Source organism: Nicotiana tabacum, chromosome 15 (assembly GCF_000715075.1).
Source record: "Nicotiana tabacum cultivar K326 chromosome 15, ASM71507v2, whole genome shotgun sequence".
NCBI lineage: Eukaryota > Viridiplantae > Streptophyta > Magnoliopsida > Solanales > Solanaceae > Nicotiana > Nicotiana tabacum.
The window spans coordinates 76,507,756-76,519,632 of NC_134094.1; the positions used below are offsets into that span (position 1 = coordinate 76,507,756).

Sequence of the window (11,877 nt, forward strand, 5' to 3'; positions counted from 1 at the left end):
TTCTTCGGGACTTGGAGGAGAATAATGCATTGTCTATAATAAGTTTTGTTCCCTTAGACAGAAATACAATAGCTCTTCCGGAGCCTTCAATCAAACTTATATTACCAGAAATTGTAGAAACATTTGTTTTTTCCTTATGCAAATAAGAAAAGTATTTCTGATCTTTGAATATGGCATGAGTTGTTCCACTATCAATTACACAAATATCTTCATGATTGGTCTTTGATCCAAACATAATTTGAGGATTATCCATATTCTTCAAAATGACATAAACAAAATAAATATGATAATAAACATTATTATCAAAGCATAACAACAATTACATAACCATACTATCTACTACAAACAACAAAAATTAAAATATTTATATTTCTACAGATTCACTACCGATCACATGACTTGTTTCTCCTTCTGGGAGTGCAAAATAATCAGCTACATCCAAATGCATGAAGTCTAAATTATCTTCAGAAATAAAATTTGCTTCAGCATTTTTCTCTGTCTTCTTCAGGGAGGCTTGATACAGCTCAACCAAGTACTTTGGTGTACGACATGTACGTGACCAGTGCCCTTTTCCTCCACATCTATAGCATGCATTTTCTGGCTTTGCTTCTTACACCGCTTCATGCTTTTGTTCCTTCATTTTCCACTGCTGGTGGTGGGGAGGGTTCTTTGGTGCATTGTTATTACCACGATTAGAGTTTCCTCCCCGACCACGGCTATGACCACGACTGGGGCCACGTCCTCTTCCACGTTTAGCTTGGTGGAAGTTCGTCTCATTCACTTCAGGGAATGGACAAGAACCAGTAGGTCGGTTTTTATGGTTTTTCATTAATAGCCCATTATGTTGCTCGGCTACAAGAAGATGTGAGATAAGTTCAGAATACTTTTTGAATCCCATCTCTCGATATTGCTGCTGCAGGAGCATATTCGAGGCATGAAAAGTGATGAAAGTTTTCTCCAACATATCATGATCAGTAATATTATCACCACATAGTTTCAATTGGAAAATAATTCTGAACATAGCAGAATTATACTCACTGATAGATTTAAAATCTTGTAGCCTTAGATGAGTCCAATCATAACGTGCATGTGGAAGAACGACCATCTTCAGGTGGTCATACCTATCTTTCAAATTATTCCACAGTATGACTGGATCTTTAACAGTAATATATTCCATTTTCAGGCCCTCATCAAGGTGATGGCGTAGGAATATCATTGCTTTGGCACGGTCTTGGTTTGATGCCTGATTTTTATCTTTGATGGTGTCTGCCAGACCCATCGCATCAAGATGAATTTCGGCATCAAGCACCCAAGACATGTAGCTTTTGCCCGATATATCCAGGGCTACAAACTCAAGTTTAGAAAGATTTGACATTATTTAGAAAAAGAAAGTCCGTACCTCTGATACTTTCAAAGTATTTTCTCGAGATGGCAGAGTCTCGTGCTGATAACGTGTTATGAAATAAAGACAGTAAAGTAAAGACAAGTATAGAGAGAACTGATATATTATTCAAACTTCAAACTTATGTACATAATGAACTGAAGACTCCTCTATTTATAGAAGAAAGGAAGCAGCTGCGAGGCTTTTCAGGAAGCAGCTGCAAGGGTTTTCTTTAGCTGCTTGTAAGCTGTCTGCATGAGCTACTTGCAACCTGCCTGTTTAATAAGAAGCTGCTGCAAATCATTTCATTGAGCTGCTTGCAACCTGCCTGCATCAGCTGCTTGTAGATAAACTTCAACAGAGTACTAAATAGAAGAAGATTATCTATAGCGGAGTAATAAATGGACATCCACAATATAATTAACAGATAAAAACTTATAGACAATATGCCTTTTCATATACACATTTCTAACTTGGTTAAGTAATACATATTCTTATTTTAATTTTTAATTATTAATTATTAATTCAATCAAGATATTGGGTGTATATAATAAGTATCTACCCAACTAATAGGGTGCTTCCGTGTAGCTCTAGTAATGTTTTAGATAAAGTGAGCCGTTGTAATGACCATCATTAGACAGATAATTTAGGATATTAATACTAAATTCAAACTAAATCAAATCAGCTAAGGTTTATTACAAGCAGACATAATTTAGTTTAGAAGAAAAATCCAAAAGAAAAAAAAAACTAGCCGTTGGAGTCGCCAATACTTCCTCTCTTTCTCTCACTTGAATCGGAAAATAGGTCGTTGTCTGAAACATAACGTTCCAATCTAACCATCGCCCTCTAATAACCCTTCAGAAGCAGCTGTATGTTTCTGCAAGAACAAATACTTGTTTAGGTTCCAAGAAGCAAACAGAAGAAAGAATTGGGTTTAAGAAATGGGTGAATCGACTTCAGCTTGTCTTGTACGGTCCTTCTCTCAACCTTCTCAAGAACGCAGTGAGGTTAGTCCAATTAACAAGATTCAAGTTTACTGCTTCAAGATTTCATGTATATTCTAATTATTTTGGTAAAATGTAATGTTCTGCTCCTTTGCCTTATGAACAATAAGAGGAATGTTTACTGCTTCGTGTCAATATTATATTGGAGGTTCTCTATTATTTCATTTCATATCTGAGTTGGGTCTGTTTAAATGCAATCTTCTCCACCTTTGCCTATGAGGGTTTAAGAATTTTTTGACTACTGAGTGGGGCTTTTGAGAATTCAAGCACTAGGTTTACTTTCCCCTTTGTGGTTTCTGATTCATCGTTTCTTTTAATAAAACGGTCATAACGCAACTGTCAATCCCAACTAGTTTGGTACCGAAGCATAGTTGTTATTCTTCTTGTTGGTGGTGTTGTTATCATCAATTCTCTATTGGATTCTCACGGTCTTTAAACAGTGGAATTCTAACAAGAGTATTCAAAAAAATGTAAAAATTGTCATATCTAGTAGGAGTATTTCTGAACCACTTTTGCCACTACACTAAATGCTTTTTACTTAATAATTTCAAGGGAATTCCAAAAAAAAAAAAATGTTTTTATTACCCTATTGCATAGAGTAATTTTCGGATGAAGGGGATTCAATTTAGTTACACGTGGTTCCGCCACTGTCTGTAAAGTCCCTAGAGTAGAGATTATATTTGTCCTTTCTGCTCAAACAGTAGCATTATTTCTCTTTATTTTAGGATTATGTTGTTGTTTCATAGTTTATGATCTATTTAAACTGAATTAGACATGGAAATTTCTCTCATTTGTTCTTTTCTATAAGCATGTTTGGGGAAAGTGAGTTTAATAGATTGAAAAATCAATTGATATGTGGGGAGTTTCTCATTTAGAAGCTGAGCAGGAAAATTCCTCATTACAGGGAGATCCTTTACGTGCACTAACAGCATCAGTATCATTTGGAAGATTTATGAATGAATCCCTGGCTTGGGAGAAGTGGTCATCGTTTACTCACAATCGGTATCAAGAGGAAGTTGAGAAGTACTCAAGGCCTGGTTCAGTTGCTGAGAAGAAAGCTTACTTTGAGGCTCAATTCAAGAAAGCAGCTGCTAAAAAAGCAGCAGCTTTGCTCGAGCAGCAGAATGCAGCAGTTGGCGTGTCCTCTGATCTGAATGTGACAAATCAAACCAGTGATCATTCCACTGTGAACCCTGAGTTGGCAGGGACAAGCAGTTATGTGGGTGCTGATGAAGCACAGAGAGAAGAGGGGGATGTGACAAATCAACCCATTGATGATTCCCCAATGGAATCTGAGGTCGCTGAAGAAGCACTGGGAGGAGAGGGCCATCTAAATGTGACAAATCCAAACCTTGATCATCGCTCAACCTGCTCTGAGTTGCCAGAGAATAGCAGCTATGTGGGCGTTGAAGAAGCACAGGGAGATGATGGGGATAATACATCTACTTTTGGCAGCTATGCTACTCACAAAAAAAGTAACTTAGAACTTGCTGAGACTGAAAACTCAGCAGAACAATCTTATCCAATAGAGAATGAAGTCAAGTCATTGAATCAGGCGGAAAATGTTGTTGTAAAGGTCAATGAGAATATAGTCCAACTGAAGAAGAAGACGCAAACAAAGGTTTGTCTTTTAGCATTGCATAGTGCTTCTTTCTCTTTTATGCTAAACTCGAATTCCTTCATTTCTAATTGAACATGCTTCAATCTTGTAGAAACCACTGTCCACAACGAGTAGATTAACAAATAACAATGAATCATCAAAGTTGAGATCTCGTGTCAAACCGATGACAGCTCTGCCACTGAAAGTGACTGATAATAGAAAGAATGGAAAAGACGCGATTGACAAAAAGCGATCAAATCCAAAATCTCTTCAGACGCTAATCAAATTTTCTTCTCACAAAGAGGAAACAAATAAAACATTGTCTCCAATTCTTGAGAAGATAGTGAATTCAAGACTTGTCAGATCCATCACCAAAACATCTAGAGACAGCAAAGTTCAAGAGATTTCAGCTCTGGTGCATTAATTGTTCTTTGTCCTTAATTTCTCCTGGATTCTTGCTTTCAGTTATTTGATTTGATCATGCCATATGCGTCTGCAAAATGCAGGCATCTGTAAGTGAGATATCAAAGCGCACTTCTGAAACCCCTCAACGAGAAAATAGAAGGTAAACTACATACTATTTAAGAACTGAAAGAGCAGGTGAATGAAGACGACAGAGCATTATAATGTTTTTTCCTAAGCTGTGGCTTCATTATTGACAACAGCAGTCGACGATCATTAGTGATCTAAATGTTTTACTGAAAGGGTCAAACTCTTTGCTTTTGCAGGAATACAACAAAGATTGACCAACCATTCTGTAGAAGCAGAACAGAAAAGGGTGAATTGCTATCACACTCAGGGTGAGAACTTCTGGCAACAAATTTGCCTTTTTTACCATTTGGTTATTGAATTCAGTTTGATAAGGACCTTCAGTTATCTGTTGAGGAGAGAATGTAAAGTGAGCTTTCTTTTGTTTATATGCATGCTCTTCAAGATTTGACTTTAATAATGGTTCCAGTTCTCTACATGTTTTTGTAAGTGAAGCGCCTTTCTGCTTTATTTGATATAGTTAGTTTTTAAGTTTTACAAGTAGAGGCAAATAAAAGGTCATGCTGCAAACAATGATTGATTTTACCTAACAATTTACTTTGTTGGGCCATTTTGAGCTGAAGCTATTTACCTTTTGGAGCAGAAATTTTGAATCAATAAACGAGAATGGAAACAGAACATGTTCCCGTACTGTATTTTCTCCTTTCAGCTTAAGAAGTGAAGAAAGAGCAGCAAAGCGAAGAGAGGTACATGAAGAGCTGATCAACGTCTATGTTTCTGTTCGTTCTTTGATTTGTCTAATCTGATCGTGCACTTGTAATCTGTTCAACTTCAGTTCTTTCAGAAGCTAGAACAAAAGCTGAACACAAAGGAAGCAGAAAAGCAGAAGCTACATGCCAAACCAAAGGTCATTTCCATCACTTTGTTCCAGAGGAATAACATATGTGAAATATAGGCTCACTATATGGTACTCATCATAAAATTAGGGCTGGACCTAACAGTCTTCCTCTCTCCACTAAATGAGTAAGGAGGTGAAGAATAGATTTTAGATCACCAAAGACATGAAATTAACTATTTTGCAGACCATCTCACTATATCCATGAAATATATACTTTTTCCAAATTAATATCATCATTAACACTCCTCAACTCTAGCAAGTAGAGGATAAATAAGACTACACATCAGGGCTGAACTGGTCTCATGTGCCTGAGCAGAGAAGAAGATGAATTTTTTTGGCAGTATGCTAATGAGAGTTGATTTCTCATTTTTACAGGAGAAAGCCACCAGTAGTTCTAAAGAATTTATATCAAGAGCTAAACCAACTCCAAGTATTCATCATGAAAGAGAATCATTTACTAATCAAACGAAAAAGGTACTATTCCCTTTTCCACTGACAAGCTGGTTGTCACCATTAGCAGCAACATCGTTGAATCAATGAGGCGGAATTGAAGAAGATTGAATTTCTTTTGCTAGTTATGCCAAGGAGAGTTGTCTTGTTTTTGCAGGTGAAAGCCACTAGTAGTTCTAAAGTGCTTACATCAAGAGCTAAACCAAATGCAAGCATTCAGCATGAAAGAGAATCATTTACTAATCAAACGACAAAGGTACTATTCCCTTTTCCATGACAAGCTAGTTGTTACCATAAATCAGCAACATCGTTGAATCATTGAGGTGGAATTTGTTCATGCTCCTGAGCATTGAAGAAGATTGAATTTCTTTGCTAGTTATGCTAAGGAGAGTTGTCTTGGTTTGCAGGAGAAAGCCACTAGTAGTTCTAAAGTTCATACATCAAGAGCTAAACCAAATGCAAGCATTCATCGTGAAAGAGAATCGTCAAGTAATCAAATGAAGAAGGTACTCTTGTCTTTTCCATTGGCAAGCTAGTAGTTACCATTAGCTTGCAACCTTGTTGAATCAATAGGGTGGAATTGGTCTCATGTGTCTGAGCAGGGAAGAAGATTGAATTTCTTTTGACAATGTTAAAATATCTAAAGAATGTGTCTAGATTCGTAAAGGTCTAGATTTATTGTACTTGAATAGAGAAAATCATACAGCATTTATACATATCCTTAGACTTGTTTAAAAGGAGCACCTCTTATACATTATTAATCAAGACAATGGGAAACTTTTCTATTTTCACATGGTAGCGAAGTCTCCATTGTCTTGGTCGAGACTTAAAGAGCTAACGGTACCGCAGACTCAAAGAGTTTCTGCTACTGGCAGGCGGTATTGGCCAATACGTGTACTGCCAGCCAAGCCAGTATTCTCTTCTTTTCTTCTTCCTTTTGGTGCCCGAAGACGCCCCTGTATTCGGTAACCGGTACTCCTATCTCTGGTCGACCGTTCAGGTGTTGCTCCTCTCTCTAGGATCATTCGACCACCCTTCATCTCTTCAGCAATCGGTGCTGCTACTTTTTACGAGATCAATTCCCTCCTCTAACCTTGAATTTCTAGTTATTGTTCTGTCAATTCAAATTACGTTGATAATGTTCATGAGATCTGCAACACCTAATCTTTTCGGTTATCGAGAACAGATTCTGGAGGAAAGAATTCCAACACTGCTTTTCTTTTTGGTGATTGGGAGATTTCTACATCAACTTCTTATCATTTCAAAATAAGCAAACTGAAGTTGATTTCTCCACTTTGAGTTAAGGGGGGCATGTTAGAATATTAAGTGAATATGTGTCTACATTCATACACGTCTAGATTCATTCTATTTGGATAGAAAATCATGCAGAATTTATTTGTACATAGCCTAAGACTAATGTATAAGGAGAACCTCTGTACATTGTTAATCAAGTCAATGAGAAGCTTTTCTATTTCACAGGCAGTATGCTAAGGAGAGTTGTCTCATTTTGCAGGAGAAAGATACTAGTAGTTTTAATATCAAGTGAATATGTGTCTAGATTCATACAAGTCTAGATTCATACACGTCTATATTCATTCTATTTGAATAGATCATACAAAATTTATTTGTACATAGCCTAAGACTAATAATATATAAGGAGCACCTCTACATTGTTAATCAAGTTAATGAGAAGCTTTTCTATTTTTACAGGCAGTATGCTAAGGAGAGTTGTCTCGTTTTGCAGGACAAAGCTACTAGTAGTAGTTTTAAAGTGCTTACATCAAGAGCTAAACCAAATGCAAGCATTCATCATGAAAGAGAATTGTCAAGTTATCAAATGAAGGTACCATTCTCTTTTCGTCTTTGACAAAACTAGCTGTTATTAGCAGTAACCATATGAAATTGATAGATATCCCATAGACGTGTCACTTGTTGAAGACCAATGTCAAGGATACTAGACAAAGTCTTCTATGCTGCTGAAACTGTAAACGTTTTGGTTCTCACCTTTATCCATCTGCTGTTTGCAGATGCCGCGGCAACCTTGCTCACCAAAATTCAGTAGGAAGCCAGTGTCAGAAGTCCAGGACAACAAACGTCGACAACCCTGGAGGCTTTTGGGGAAGCCTGATGGATCAAAAGATGTTAAAAGGGAAAACAACGTTCCAAATCATTTCCCAGTGAAAGGTAGATCACACAATCCCAAATCTTTTGTCCGTGGGAGTACGCAGGAAAATGCTTCGCCAAATATCCAAGTTTAAGACAGCTGCTGATCCATAAAGAGCATTTTTTTCCTAACATTAAACAAAATGCTGCTGCTTTTCAATTTTAAAGTTGCGGAGGCTGCAGATTGTGCATACATCACTTATAGGTTGTTAAGACATTGCTCCAAATGTCTAATTCAATTGTCTTTCCAGTCGAGTGGTGAAATTCTGCATGTTCCATTTATCAATATTGATATTGACACTCCTATCACAATCATTTGTTGGACAACAATAGAATGTAAATAATATATGCTTTTGGTCTTGGCTGACTTGTAATTTTAATATTCCTGGGTGATGATGTTACTTAAATGTTGGCATCTTATCAGCTAATACAGAATAAAGATACTGATTGAGTTTGTGACAGGACCAAAATCAAGCTTCATGGTATGGCACCTATGTTACAGAATAAAAACATTGATTTTCTGGAGATTTTATGACTGGGCCCAAACTCCAGCAGTTTCTCTTTCAAATCTTGCAAAACCTTCATCATACTAGTAACAATTTGCAGAAGCTCCTTTTTTCTATCTCTTCTCTGATTATCTTTTACGACCAAAGATGAGTACATCTGGAGGGATCAGCGTTGCAGCTTGGTAGTTGCAACTCCACCTCGCACAAGGGTTCCAATCTCATTTTTACACGGAAAAAAAAAAAAGAGGAAAAGAAAAAAGAGGATGAGCACATTTGCATGCTGACCCTTTCTAAATCTACTTACAATACCAGATAATTAAGCATGCTTTGATGAGTAAGTTCTGTCCAAGAAGATTGCTTATTGTGCTAAAAAATTTGCCAATGCTCGTAAAGTACATTTTTGTGAAGATGATCTTCCACTCCACCAAAATCAAAAAGCACTTCTTTGTTTTTTAGTTGAGAAAAACATGGCAGTTGTCGATGAGCAATGCACATCTAAATGGATAAAGGTTAGACTATGAACAGACCTTGGTCCAACACAATACCTTCCAATGAATCATTTGGATACTCATAATCAAACCTCAATGTATCATACAAGCATGTTGAAACTCCAGAAATGGGTTGTGGTTCATTGTAGTGAAATTGTTGTATGTTCCGAAGACCATTATAAGCTGGAAAACATTCACCTTGAATAGAAGTATCACACATGTCCTCAGCTAGAGATGCAACAACTGATCCACTTCCCAAAGTTACATTTCCTGTGCTCGATTGCAGACCATTGACTAGATTTTGATCTACATTTTGACTCGTCATACTCCATGTACTTGGAATTTGCTCAAGGGAATGAAAATTTATTTGATGGCTCACAGGTTGAATGGCTTCCAATGCAGATAATTTTCCTACTCCACTTGTGCTCTTGAAGAAAGAAGAAAGCTTATTTTCTTTACCGGAAAGTCTGTCCCACTCCCTCATTTCATGAGAAGGTACAAGGTTGAGAGAACAAGTTGGTTGTGTGCAATCCACTTGGATTTGATGAGGAATCCCGGGCAGTGGCTGATTTTCTGACGGAAAACGTGGTTTGAAATCTTGTTTGTATTGAGGTTGTGGAGCTTCTCCAGTAAAGCAATATGGAGTGGGTACATCGACACTTTTTACATCAGTATTGATCAATCCACTGAGGCTTGTCTTTGAACCAGCAGTGTGAGAATCAAAGTTATCTCCAACCACAGACCCCGGCTCTGCTACTGGGATTGAAACAACACCTTTTACCTTGCTCTCATATATGTTGGACTTACAATTTTGAGCAATAGCTTTACTACACTTGTCATTTGTAACATCAGCGCACACATCCACTGGATTCTGAAGAGAATTTTCTTTAGAAGAAACATTCGGATGCTTCATCCCACCTTTCTGCAACCTAGTCAAGTATAGGCGATACTTCTGCAAGAAAATGATACTGTTGTGAGAACCTTTTTACCCTTAAGTTTACAAAACCTCAATTTCAAGAAGCAGAGAAGACTACTCGTGTTATATATATAGTAAAAGAATCAAATCCTAAGGTTACTTGCAAAATAGTTACTTGCAATCTTCTGGCAGGTGCCTTTGCTGTAACTGGATCTGATTTTTGAAGAAACTAATTAACCAAATCTGATGACAAGTGAAGTGGCTGTAAATGTGTAAAAATATTCACCTGTAAGTGGCTAGCAACATTTTCTCTAGTCAACCATGGAACAGCCATCAAGTCAAGTATCTTCTTGGGACCAGCTTCTGCGGAACATAAAAAACATTAATTAACGCAGATCTGATGAATGGAGTTTAGGTAATTTATATGAACTTACTGTGAAATCCAATCTGGTTTACGGCTTTGACAAATTTCTGATGAAGATCTACAGTCCAAACTACTCTGGGTTTCTTCATGGAAGAAGAATGAACACTAATTTCTTTATCGTCAAAATCTTTTCTCTTGTTGCCTGAATCAGTTCCATTAAACATCCACAGTTGATCAAATAGGTCCATTTCATGGTTTCCGATGTCCCTTGCCTCGTGCATCCTTTTTCTGAGCACATGCTGCCATATGTTTCTAAGTTCTTTCATCCGTATAGGTTTCAAGAGATAATCACATGCACCGTGTTGAACGCCCTTCATTACCCTGCTTGTTTCTCCATCGACAGACATCACTGCAAGAAATTAAACCAGCACATATTATGTATTAATGGAGAATAGCCAATTTCAAGGAAAGGAACGAGAATTGACTTATGACAGGAAGATCCATCTCTAGTCCAACATGCTCCAGAAGCTTAAATCCATCCATGTCAGGCATGTTAACATCACTTATCACAATCTCAAACCCATGATCCTTTCTTTCTCGGAGAAGATTCAAAGCCTCTTGTGCTAGACCACATGTCGTCACTGCAAGAAACCAGCAAAAAGAGATTAAGAGATCTACAACATTAATCTAAAACAAAATGATCATGAAAACGAATAAATTAAAAGAAGAGACCTTCATAAGAGCACTTCTTAAGCATCTTTTCAAGAATTTTCAACCAGGTAGGATCATCATCAACAACAAGTACCCGTAAACCAGCCGGAAAATTATCACTTCTTGGAGAAGAAAACCCTGCACTGCTCTTACTATTCTCCATCATAAAACAGCTGAAAAAAACTCGGACCTGCAACACTTACTACCATATACATATATAAATAGGAATAAACAAAGCCAATAATGCTTTGATATGTGATAAGAGAGAGAGTGCGAGTGAGAGTGACAGACTAAAAAAGGAAGCTGTGTGAGACTTTTTAAATGGAAAGGTTTAGAATGAGGGAAACAACCAGCATTTTAGCGCCGGCTATCTCTATCTCGTTATAACGTCGTCTATGACTTGGCACTTTTTTTTTCTTCAACTCTTCAAATATAAATTCATAAATTGCATTTGTGATACCTAATTTATAAGAATAGCATGTCTTACTACTTCTCTCTTCTTTTTTTCCCAATTTTGATCCAACTTTCAACACCGTTATCAAAATATATAGGACTTCATTTCAACAACATTAGTTTAATTTTCACTTCTTTTTTTTCACCTTGCAAATTTGATGAGCATCTTTTAGGATTCAAAACAAGTTTAAATTTACAAATCTTGTGTGTGGGCATATTAGAGCACTTAAACAATAAAAGGAAATAAATTTTATCATAAATATATATTGTTGAAACAAAAGAAAATGTATTATTATATCAAGAGACTTAAAATTATTTTCTTCCTAAATCTCTTTTTAACTAGTTGATCCTTTATCTACCACAAGAAGACTAGCATATCGTTAAAAATTTACAATTAATTTTCAAGTTCTTATTTTAATTTTCCAGATTTTCAATACATTAGAAAATTGGTAAC

At 36.7% G+C, this 11,877-nt stretch overlaps 2 protein-coding genes across 6 annotated transcripts; one reads left to right on the forward strand and one right to left on the reverse strand.

Annotated features, from left to right (window-relative positions):
* The first annotated feature begins 2,113 nt into the window (after positions 1-2,113).
* On the forward strand, positions 2,114-8,455 carry LOC107792218 (protein WVD2-like 7). Of its 5 annotated transcripts, none has more exons than XR_012699314.1 (12): positions 2,114-2,388; positions 3,290-4,006; positions 4,098-4,400; positions 4,492-4,550; positions 4,714-4,785; positions 5,118-5,220; positions 5,310-5,381; positions 5,748-5,846; positions 5,980-6,078; positions 6,230-6,328; positions 7,533-7,665; positions 7,850-8,441. XR_012699314.1 is itself a non-coding variant. In XM_016614421.2 (12 exons), the coding sequence occupies exons 1-12, from the start codon at positions 2,323-2,325 to the stop codon at positions 8,078-8,080; spliced, it is 2,019 nt and encodes a 672-aa protein (XP_016469907.1). In that variant the 5' UTR covers positions 2,114-2,322; the 3' UTR covers positions 8,081-8,365. The 5 variants fall into 5 exon arrangements, 3 of the variants coding, with proteins under 3 accessions (XP_016469907.1, XP_016469899.1, XP_075086999.1); XM_016614421.2 differs by having other exon boundaries at positions 7,567-7,665; positions 7,850-8,365; XR_012699313.1 differs by having other exon boundaries at positions 2,198-2,388; positions 3,272-4,006.
* Positions 7,363-11,269, reverse strand: LOC107792236 (two-component response regulator ORR26). Its single transcript, XM_016614431.2, has 5 exons — positions 10,992-11,269; positions 10,745-10,900; positions 10,330-10,668; positions 10,182-10,258; positions 7,363-9,931 (listed from the first exon to the last, which is right to left on the reverse strand). The coding sequence occupies exons 1-5, from the start codon at positions 11,134-11,136 to the stop codon at positions 9,002-9,004; spliced, it is 1,647 nt and encodes a 548-aa protein (XP_016469917.1). The 5' UTR covers positions 11,137-11,269; the 3' UTR covers positions 7,363-9,001.
* Positions 11,270-11,877: the final 608 nt, after the last annotated feature.

Coding starts and splice junctions, on each gene's coding strand:
- LOC107792218 (XM_016614413.2), top strand. CDS start 2,323: ATGGGTGAATCGACTTCAGCTTGTCTTGTACGGTCCTTCTCTCAACCT. Junction 5,221..5,309: donor GAGCAGCAAAGCGAAGAGAG/GTACATGAAGAG, acceptor GTTCAACTTCAG/TTCTTTCAGAAGCTAGAACA. Junction 5,382..5,747: donor AGCTACATGCCAAACCAAAG/GTCATTTCCATC, acceptor TCATTTTTACAG/GAGAAAGCCACCAGTAGTTC.
- LOC107792236 (XM_016614431.2), bottom strand. CDS start 11,136: ATGATGGAGAATAGTAAGAGCAGTGCAGGGTTTTCTTCTCCAAGAAGT. Junction 10,669..10,744: donor GATGGATCTTCCTGTCATAA/GTCAATTCTCGT, acceptor AATTTCTTGCAG/TGATGTCTGTCGATGGAGAA. Junction 10,259..10,329: donor AAACCAGATTGGATTTCACA/GTAAGTTCATAT, acceptor TATGTTCCGCAG/AAGCTGGTCCCAAGAAGATA.